The sequence below is a fragment of the Adelges cooleyi genome, unplaced genomic scaffold (genome assembly GCF_023614345.1).
Source record: "Adelges cooleyi isolate 19-005CV unplaced genomic scaffold, UGA_ACOO_1.1 ACOO_flye_CR_arks_rails_tigmint_CR_PRNA_341, whole genome shotgun sequence".
Lineage (NCBI taxonomy): Eukaryota > Metazoa > Arthropoda > Insecta > Hemiptera > Adelgidae > Adelges > Adelges cooleyi.
Window position 1 is genome coordinate 23302 of NW_026096015.1, and position 10723 is coordinate 34024.

Here is a 10723-nt window from a genome sequence, read left to right on the forward strand (position 1 = left end):
CATTTTTTCTCTCTAAAATGAGTGATTTTTTTTTTGTCACACTTAGTCGTTTGATAAAATAATTTTCGATTTATTTTAGGTAGATGAAAAATTTTAGCCTTTATAGCATTGGGAACCTTTTTTCATCAGCATTTGGCCTGGTTATTTTTTTACCTATTCAACAATGCCATAGATATTTACCAAACAATCGGAATTTATACACATTTGATAACAATAGGCATATACCTACGCTGCGGTCTTATATAGTATTTTTAAAACACCCTTCATTACTATTGTCGTTCTTTAGATAACTATATTATACTTGTAAAGGTCGGATTCGAAATTCGAAGACCGGTACAAAAAAAAAAAAAGGATCAATGTTCGTCGGACAAACCATATTATTTATTATTTGGATTTTTATATTTTTTGATTATTTATATAATATGTCAATACCCGACTGCGGAAAAGGGGCAATGTGTTTTTTATAAGTTTTAATAATGTATATATAGTATATACATTATAATGTATATTATTATGTATACTATATTATACCTAACATACAATTGATACGACATGGTCGAGTAACAGTAAAAAATATAATATACTTTGCCGAGGTTTGAGTTTTACCTATGTATTTAATTGATATTATTGTTAAATTTAAATTCTCAACGCCAACCCGGGTAATAACACGCTTCCCCCGTGCCATAGGCGACCGTTAGCCGGGCAACGCATGCTGTGTTTATACCGTGTCACGGGGCTTTTTTTTTTTTTTTTTGGGAAGCGTTTGTTTTGGATTAAAAACCAAGTGTTGCCTGTTATCTATATTTTATGTATGTTAGTATATATTGTGTGTGGGTGTAAGAGGGCCGAGGTTACGAAGATATGACGACGGCGGAGACAGAGAAAATCTTTGCGGGCAAACCGACCTGGGAGTACGACCACAGGCGACATAGACCACGGTATTTTCAAATGGCTAAATAAGAAATCGGCCTCTTCGCCCGCATAGAGAAAATAGTAAACTTCACACAAAGAAAATAAAAATTGAAATCCGCCCAATAGATAACGCTGGAAAACGTTCGGTTAGGTCCATAACTCGGAGAAAAATAACTTAAAGTTTTATAACTAGATAAACGTAATATTTATTTTCATTAAAATTAGTCGGTTTACTTAAAATTGTTACTAGATAAATTTTTGTTAAATAATGTCTATTTTTTTGCCTCTTAACTAGCCCAATTTTTTTTTTTTTACTTTTAAATTAATTTAATTGAACTTAAATTTTCGCCTTTTTTTATTTCGTTCCTATCGAAACTGTTGATTATATTTAATAAAGATAGCTATATCATAGATACATATAAACACAAATCAACGAAATCGATTATAGATCTCATTAAAATGTTATTTTTAGTTAAAGTAATAAAATTGTATCATTACGTTATTATAATACAATTATTTAACCCTATTTTATCTAACATACTATACTAATTACAAATAAACGTATGTCAATTACTTTAACTAATATTAGTACCAGCGGCCAATAACCGGTTCGCTTTTAACGAGAAAGAGGAGAGGGGAAGGAGAAGTATTTATCTTGTTTCCCTCTCCTAAAAACCAATAAAAAAACAATTTAAAACCTAAAACTTTGTTTTGCCAAATTGTTTTGGGTGTCCGCTTCTGATTATTGTTTCGTATGTTTAAACATAAACATTGATAATCAACAATATTGTAAACTAATAATAAACGATGAAGCCACAAAAATCGGTCACTCTGAGATCATTGAAAATCGATTAGTAATAAGACTCTTGTAGCCCACAAAAGATACGATTACAGCCGTTTTTATTTACCTTGATGTACGCGGGTTGTGTTAATTAGTTGAACGATATGAAAAATAACCTTTTCCAAGGTAATAAATACATTCTTCATTATAATCATAAACACGATGAGAAGTATAATAGGTAATATTATTCGGTTTTGAAATTGTCCCGAGCCCGCCACAACAGGTACGGATCGCTTACAATCTCTTTGGAAACGCCCAAAGAGGTTGTAGGTACCTGCTGGTCGCGGTAGATGGCGCATTTGAAATTTTGACCGTAGACCTTATCTATTGTAATGGCGTGTCCCAAACATTAGCTGGTGAATCATATTTTGGTTTTTTGGCAAACGACATTCGGTTTCCGGACGAGCACAACGTTGTAACGAGTCTCTTCTAACAGTGTTTATTTCAAGAATATTCCAATATCCAAAGAAGTCTAATGGACATTGACGCAGATCCGATGATGACCACCGACCTCCAGGTAAATAAATGATAAATTTGTTATTTATTTTATTTAAAAATGTATTAAATCACTTTAAATTACCAACGTGTATTTCGTCGACGGTCCTTCTGAGCGTTGTTTTTTTTTTTGAACGTTTGTACAAACAGAAATTTCAAGTTAAAATATTAGTCCAGAGAATAATCATTTAAAAAATTCACCACAATTTCTAAACTAAATTTAAAATTTTATCAGTTTATCTTACATAACACAATGATCCCGAATTTTTTTTGCAACAATTATTGAAATGAAACTAGGTGGTATGAAGAGTGATTTGTACAAAATTAAATAACCCGAAGGATTTTTTTTTGTTTGAGCTATTATTTTTAAAAAAATAACATAACATTTTTTGAACATTTCGTATGACAACTCTCTGACGTCAAAATCATGTTAACATGCAGTACAAGTTCTTACCAGTAGCTATCCCTATTTATTTTATTGATATTTATACAATTTAATTAATAAGTTTATACATTTTTATTACTCTTATTCAAAAATTAATTATTAGAATACACAACGCTAATTCAGTTTTATCAGAGCAGCGTAGTGTCTTTATATCTTATGGCTGTTTAAAAAGAACTAAACACTTTCACTCGTCTCTGATGTTCTTAGAACAGTTCAAACTCAATCAAAGAATTAATATTTTGTCCCTATATTACTCAGCAATATTTTTATTTTGCGGTTACTTTATGGGAACTGTGTTTGCGCTCACAATTAAATGTTTACACCATTGACTTAAATAACTACTATGTTAAAAATTTTTTTTCTGGGTTTTATAATCCATATACTATTTATGAGATATTGGCATAATGTTATGTCCAATTTTTCATTTAGATTTTAACAAACTTGGTCACAATACTTAAGCTACGTTTAGTAACTATTTTATGCGATAAGTGTCGTTTCTATAGTCAAGTGAACACAGAAAAATTGAAATTAATTTGAATTTAATATTATCTTTAAAAAAAAAATATTTTTATTTAAAAATTAAAAGAAAACATTTAATTTTACTATTGTCACTAGGCATATTTAAAACTATTTGAATACCGTGAAATAATACATAAACGCTAATTTATATAGCTTTTAGTGTATTTTATGTCAACTATTTTGCTTTCTACCTTTGTTTGGGCAATTCTAAAATTATAACAGTATGACTAAAAATAAAAGCCATAGCGTTAATTTAAAAAAAACAATTGTGCGTTTATTTCTTAGGTAGGTTATACAATCGATACATTTATCGATTTTTATTTGTATTATTATAATCGAATCATTGGTAAACTTGGATTTGCTAATCATTTTTTTTTTTTTTTTGGTAATAATAATTAGATTAAGAGTCGAATGTGATAAGAGGGATGATATAGGTGGTGGTTATCATTGAATTGTTTACATTATTAACTGATGAAAAAATAGTAGACATTATAATAATATGATAAATAATTAATAATGTTGATTTTTTTTATGAAAACTAGTTAATAAAATATAGGTATATATACCTATATGTTTATTGAAATTCTAATGTTTAGTTTTATTTGATTTGCGTTGAAACTACTTGTGTTGCGATGAATGGTTTCGTAGTGACCTATCGCATTTTAACTCTTAAGGATAGCACAATTTAAAGTTGTGCAGGCACTAACATAGGTAAAAACTGTATTTCTATAAGTAAAATATATGTTATTAAATAGTAATTTAATTAAACACGAGATTAAAAGTATTGTGTTAAATATTCAACGGAAAAAACATGATTCTATTGACTAAATATTTGTGGAAATCTATCTGTATATAAATATATATATTTGTTTGAAAATCAATAACATCTATAAACCGCAATTTTTGTATGTTTAGGTAAACATGGACGAGTCAACGAATTTTGTGGATGAAAAAAAGCAAGAACTACACCAAGCCATATTGTAAGCATTAAATTATTTTATTTTTCAAATTTACAAATAATATTTTGAAACAGTAATAATAATAATACAAATATTTATAGAATAATAAGGCAACTCTATACAGTAGCTCCACAATGTGTTCAAGTAATTGCTCATAATTTGGATTACCTAGAATACATTGATAAAAGAGACAACAGAGACTTATACGAGAGTATGTATAAAATAAAACGTTTATAGTAAACGCTGTCATATTTTCGTTGGATTTTAAAAAATAGTCTAATAAATATAATCTATAATTTTAGTCGAAATGAATGCGGAAGACGGAGAATACAAGTCGTTTGCCGATGTGATTACGGAAATACGATGTCTTTTGTTGAACTGTTACAAATATTTTGGCCCTAGACATAAGACTACTTATGCTGCTTTGAACGTTGAAAAATTGTTGGATGAATGTATTTTTTGCCTGGACGAGTAATAATATTTTACAAATAATAAATTATAATTGTTCATAAGTGCCTCCTCATAATAAATTTAGTACAACAACTAATGGCTTTAACAATTTATGTTAACAGCTAATTTTAGTGAACGTTTCATTTAAATAATTCATCTCATCAACCTACGCACTTATTAATCGATCACACAGTTGTACCTAAAGGAAAACAACTATTTAATTTATATATTATTATTTGATTGTGTTACAGACGTCTAAAGAGTACAACAGATGTTCAACAGGCGTTGGATATATTTAAAACGGAGAAGACTTACGACTATAAATACTTATACCCTAAAGGTATTTTCATATTTATTACAAAATTTGTGATGTCGTAGTTGCTTGTGTTAATTTTGTATTACTGTTAAACGAATATTGTTAACATATATATATATTTTTTTTTAATAATGGGTATTTATTTAAATTTAAATTGTCATTTCAGACCATTATGATTCAAAGTTATTAAAAAGTGTCGCTCATTGTCGTCCAGAACGATTGAAGATATATCATAACGCTATTGAGGATAAGATTGCCCTAACTGAGAAAAGTGTTATGTTATTAGAAGAACTAAATAGAAGGAAAAATGAAATCGATTTTGATTGCCACAGTCAATATGTAACTTCAATGTGGGAGGTTTGTATGAAAAATTTAATTTTATACTTTTAGCTTCGATGCAATTTTAAATTTATATTATACGTTAATACTAAAATTGTATAAATATAATTTTTTTTCAGTTGGCTGAAATCGGAAACTTCGTATCTGCTCTTGCTGGGACTTTTCATATCGGAGATGTATATCAAGGCGAAATCGAAGGGATGTTTTTGATACCTAAAGAGTCGACGTTAATGAGTAAAATAATGACATTATTGTTGGGGCCGATGAGCGGTAAGAGATGTATCGATAATTTAATGTCATACAAAGTTTGGACCGAGAAATTGTCGAAAAAAATATCGAGTTGGTTTGAAGTTTACCACGAAAAGGACCAAGGCAAAGCTAAGGTAAGTGTTTAAATTTGTAACAAATCAATACGATGGCACCATACGTATATTATAATGGCAAAAAGAGATTGTTTTTTTTTTACAATTGAAACTACTTGTGATTTTTATTTAGGTTTTCAAAGAATTCGGCATCCATCGAGATTTTTGGACTGTCGTGGGCGACAAGAACCCATTAATCGATAAAGAATATTTTGAATTGCCATACTTGGTTAAAGTCTGGTTACTTAAAGGACTGTGCGATCATGTACTGGTAAGTTTAATAATCCTGCATAAAATATTAAAAACCATAGTTAAGTAGATCTCGGAGCTTGTTTAAATTTTATTTACCAGTAGTTTTTGCATAGCCGGCCAAGTCATACGCGATTATTTTTAATTTTTTTTTATTTCAAAGTCTGAACAATAAATTAACTGCAAACATAATGCGATCAATATAAGATAATAATAATAATATTGACAGTGTATTTGTTGAAAGAATTAAAAATGTTTATTTTTTCAAAATATCGACCAATTCTTCATTGAAACTAATCACGGATAATAATTGCTGTTATATATTTATGCAAAAGCCAATGTCACACAAGTTTGCTGCTTGCATAATGTTTTTTTTTATTTTGCATTTGGCCGTCTTATGTTTTTTTCTTACGACTTTTGTGATTATTAATTAATCATAACAATACATCTTAGTTGACGACTTAAAAATTTAAATTCAATTTATTTACTATTTCTTTTTTTTTAACCTAACCTATCTTTAAAAAAAGCTTGTAGCTTAGTGTAGAAAATATCGCTGCTTTTATTGCTTGTATTTTTTTTTTTTGATAACAAAAAGGAAATTGTGATAAATAAAAATAACGTTATCAGAAGTGAACGGCCACACAATCAAACGGTTTTCTTAAATGTGTCCTATCGGTGCGCATCGGTATGAACCGCTAAAACATCTTAAATCCAACTTCACAATTAAATAAAAATAAACAAAGATTTTAAAATTTAAAATACCTACAAAATATTTCACGGTACAGTTCGGACGTGTTAATTTACAACATTCATAGTCAAATTTACACAAACAATTAGATTAGTACAACTTGAAAATATTATCAAAATTATAAGTCAAACCAACTAAATAACTAACGTTTTAATCAATATTTTTATTGGAATTGGCTTTCACCAAGAACGCTTAGTACACGATGCACTGCATAATGTAATTATATAGAAGATGATAATTTAATGGGGGATGTCATATCAATATTTTTATTTAAAAATCGGTGTGTTTACTGTAAGACCATCGCGGACCGAGTTTAACACAATTTGAAGTCAAGTTAAAATAAAAAAACAATGGTGGTAGATAAAAAAAAAAATTCAACATTATCAAGTCAAAATTTGGAATATCACAAAAATTGTTGCATTTTAATTTAATTTTACCGTAGGTATTTTAAATACAACATAGTACTGGACTCGCCTGCGTGCTTTGGACGGTTCAGGCCAAACCGAATGCTAGATTAATGGCTTGATGCGATGCAGCTTGTTTTTTAGATATTGCTTCCAAAAAAAAAAGTAAAAATCTTCATGAAACTTCTATGCTTTTTAGAATCTTTTAGTTTGATTAAAACCAAAGTATTTATAGAGTTACGGCTTTTTAATTTAAGCTACGACATATTTTGAGAGCTAATTTTTTTAAAAGTAATTATTCGTAAACTGTTTTTTTTTTTTTTAGTTTAAATATAAAAGTATGAAGGACATTGTTGTAAAATGTAAAGAAGAGAAATGTACAGTATGGAAAAGCAATGATGGTACCGAAGAGTATTTTTACTTTAGTATAATGCCCGATCTGCGACTGTACTATCATAAAACTTCCAATGATAAGAAGGTAACTATGCGTTTTTACAGGAGAACTTATGTAAAAAAATGTAAATGATTTATCTTTTTTAAGCTAATTATTTGTTTTTAACTTTACCCTAGTTCGATGGCGGTCTTAAAGGAGAACCATTTGAAAACAGAGATCTGGAAGACGAATTGCCTAGGCTCAAAGGTGAGATAACGTTGATTTTTTGTTGTTTCTCTTTTTTTAAAACAATTTCCTACTTTGTTTAGGCATATGTAAAACGTTTCGATCGAGATCCCAGTTCAAACCTAACGAAGATAATTTCAAAATGATAGCCAACACTGTGCAAGGAGTCCGTACGCTTATCGAGGAATCCGTAGCCGAGGGAAACCCTGAGAGCTTAATACTTTCGCTCGAAGAATATCTCCGATGGGTTGAAAAGCACGAATACAATTATCTAAGCACCAACAACGAATCAAAGATAAACCTGTACAGAGATTGGAAATTGACACATCCTGCGAATAAACATAAAGTCAAAAACACCAAATTAGGTAGGTTTGGTTTTAATTTTTCTTAGTGGTCTAAAAAAAAAAAAAGTATTTGCGTCAAATTTAAAATGTTTTAAAGAAAGGTTTTTTTTATTTATAATGAAACCATTTAAAATAATTTTTGTTATTAGTTGGTTGCATCTTGCAAATTCCAAAGAAATGTCTTTTTGAAGGTACTTTTTAAGATTTTTTTTATCGAATGCATTACATTTATCTGAATTAACTGATGTGACCAGACTTACTTTTTTTTCCTTTGAATTTAAACAACTTGCACATTTGTTGCATAAGTCACCATTTAATTTATTATCCAAGATAAAGTTATTGACATGTTAGCTTACAGCTAATGTTCTTATTATATTCCCATCGACAACGTATTATGTTTTCTGACTCGGCGTTTTAAATCCTAACCCAAATAATAGACAAACATTCTTTATTTTAATCTTTTTTTTTCCATAGATTACAGCGAAGAAAAAGAACCTATCAAACGACGACAAACGGAAGACCATCAGGACATTGATGAATATTATGAAAATAAAAAAGCAAAGATTATCAGTTGTCCGGACACTTCACTATACTCATCTCTTATCAGCGAAGATGAAGATGAAGATGATAACTGCATTAAAATAGTTTCCGTTTCATCAGTAGCGCCTAGACCTTTGAATACTTCACCAACTGTGTCGAGCGTAGATTCAAAAAACTCATTGTGTACAATTAGCGTAAGTTCATTTTATAGCTTGGATAATTATACTATACAAAAGCATACTCCTACCTATCACAACGTCGAGTAACACTGACACATCGGTCAAGACTTATATTCCAGAGTCGAGACTTCTTTACTGCTGTAAAGCGTTACAACAATTATTTCCAATTGTTCTCAAACATTCCTATTTTGACGTCTTATGTGTGTGTCAATAATTACTATCCTTATAGTATATTACTTCTATAATTTTTGATTTGCATGTTTCAGTGAATAGGAAGTTACAAACCCCCACTGATCCTATACTAGTCAATGCATTTTATTCGACTGACATTCAATTTATAAGACTTGAGTATGTTCACGTAACGTAAAATCACTAAATTTTAAATATTTTTATATTCTCTATTACATTTACTGTCGAAGAAAATTGACATTAAAGAAAATTTTTTTTTTGTCTAACTTATGCACTGTATTTTTTATTTTATCTATTTATTTATTTTTGTATTTCTTTATAATAACGTTTTAAAAATGTCTTAGTAAATTAATTGCATGTGTGTCATTACTTTTTAAATTTAAGTTTATTTTTATAATGGTTTAAATAAGATTTATTTGTAGTAGTGATTTTGTTTGTTTTTAATATTTTCAATTTGCACGTGTGTTATTATTATAATTTATCAATGTCTTACATGTGTCGTTGGCTTTAAATTCATTGTCAGTTTTTTTACAACTACAAATGATAGTAAAACAAATTTGCAAAGAATGTACAAAAAAATGTTTTACTCAAATAATAAAATATTTTTTTTTAATGCGATTTTTTGAATTTATTTATTCGAATAGTTGAAATTTGATATTATTTGGCATCCCTTCTGTCAGCAGAAGAACATTTAGATATTATGTAGCATTTAGGTGTACTTACTGTAATCTGGTTATTGATTTATTCATCTAAATATACTAATGCTGGACTGTCTTGGGCGTCCAAACCTGTAACATAACACACACAGTTGTGTACTTAAATTTTGGTAAAAATGATAAGCAATGTCTATGTTATTAACAAACAGTCAATGGAGAATAAACATATAGAGCTCAGGCAAACGTTAATTGCCGTTACAAAAATGACAGTGTTATTATTAGATATTTTTATTCCTTATATAAAAATTTAGAAAAAAATGTACAAATTTTTCAACTTAAAACTACGATGCTCTATAACTTTTTTAAAAATAGTCGAAAATGTTCCAAACTAATATGAATTGTTCCTCAAATATAGTACTATCGATAAACATTAACAAATCAAAAAAAAAATCATAAACCCTTTCCCTTATAAGGGATAGAATTTTTTTCTTTATTTCACTTTTTCAAGCAAAGTTTTAGAGATTTAGATCTGAAAATTAGGCCGAAGGTAGATCTACAACATATACAATTTCTTTAAAAATCTGTAAAATGAAAATATTTTCATTATATTTTTAATTACGATACATGGGTAACTATGACAGTACATTTTTATAGATAGACGATCAACCCTTATCGTATCCACCCTGCACAAGACTAAATAATAAATTTTAAGTGCATTATTGCTGGTCCCACGATATCTTCTAAGCCGCTATAACTGTTTTGAACATACTACCCACTGATTCGCATCGAAGCGTTTATTTAAAAGTGATTTTATCACTTTCAGTTGTAATAAAATCTAGTTTTTTTAAATTTTCAATTTTTTCAGGATTTCTAGTTTTTCTAGTTTTCCAATTTATTCAGGATTTCTAGTTTTTCTAGTTTTTCAATTTTTTGAATTTTTTTTAGGATTTCTAGTTTTTCTAGTTTTTTAGGATTTCTAGTTTTTCTAGTTTTTCAATTTTTTCAGGATTTCTAGTTTTTCTAAAAAACTAGAAAACTATTCTAGTTTTTCTAGATTTCTATTTTTTCTTTTTTTTCTAGTTTTTTAATTTTGTCAGGATTTCTAGTTTTTTAGTTTTTCAATTTTTTCTAGTTTTTCTAGTTTTAATAGGATTTCT

The 10723-nt window shown here is 28.6% G+C and overlaps 1 protein-coding gene across 2 annotated transcripts; it reads left to right on the forward strand.

The window, feature by feature from the left end:
* Nucleotides 1–2146: 2146 nt before the first annotated feature.
* On the forward strand, nt 2147–9094 carry LOC126840083 (uncharacterized protein KIAA2026-like). Of its 2 annotated transcripts, none has more exons than XM_050575569.1 (13): nt 2147–2270; nt 4128–4192; nt 4273–4382; nt 4474–4642; nt 4873–4961; nt 5104–5294; nt 5396–5659; nt 5772–5909; nt 7365–7517; nt 7610–7679; nt 7742–8023; nt 8477–8736; nt 8988–9094. In XM_050575569.1, the coding sequence occupies exons 1-13, from the start codon at nt 2229–2231 to the stop codon at nt 8988–8990; spliced, it is 1836 nt and encodes a 611-aa protein (XP_050431526.1). In that variant the 5' UTR covers nt 2147–2228; the 3' UTR covers nt 8991–9094. The 2 variants fall into 2 exon arrangements, with proteins under 2 accessions (XP_050431526.1, XP_050431527.1); XM_050575570.1 differs by lacking the exon at nt 2147–2270 and adding an exon at nt 3860–3923.
* Nucleotides 9095–10723: the final 1629 nt, after the last annotated feature.

What these genes read in the sequence shown, in the direction of transcription:
- LOC126840083 (XM_050575569.1), top strand. Translation starts at nt 2,229, where the DNA reads ATGGACATTGACGCAGATCCGATGATGACCACCGACCTCCAG. An exon ending in CAACAGAGACTTATACGAGA is followed by an intron (nt 4,383 to 4,473) that starts GTATGTATAAAA and finishes CTATAATTTTAG; the next exon opens with TCGAAATGAATGCGGAAGAC. An exon ending in CGAATTGCCTAGGCTCAAAG is followed by an intron (nt 7,680 to 7,741) that starts GTGAGATAACGT and finishes TACTTTGTTTAG; the next exon opens with GCATATGTAAAACGTTTCGA.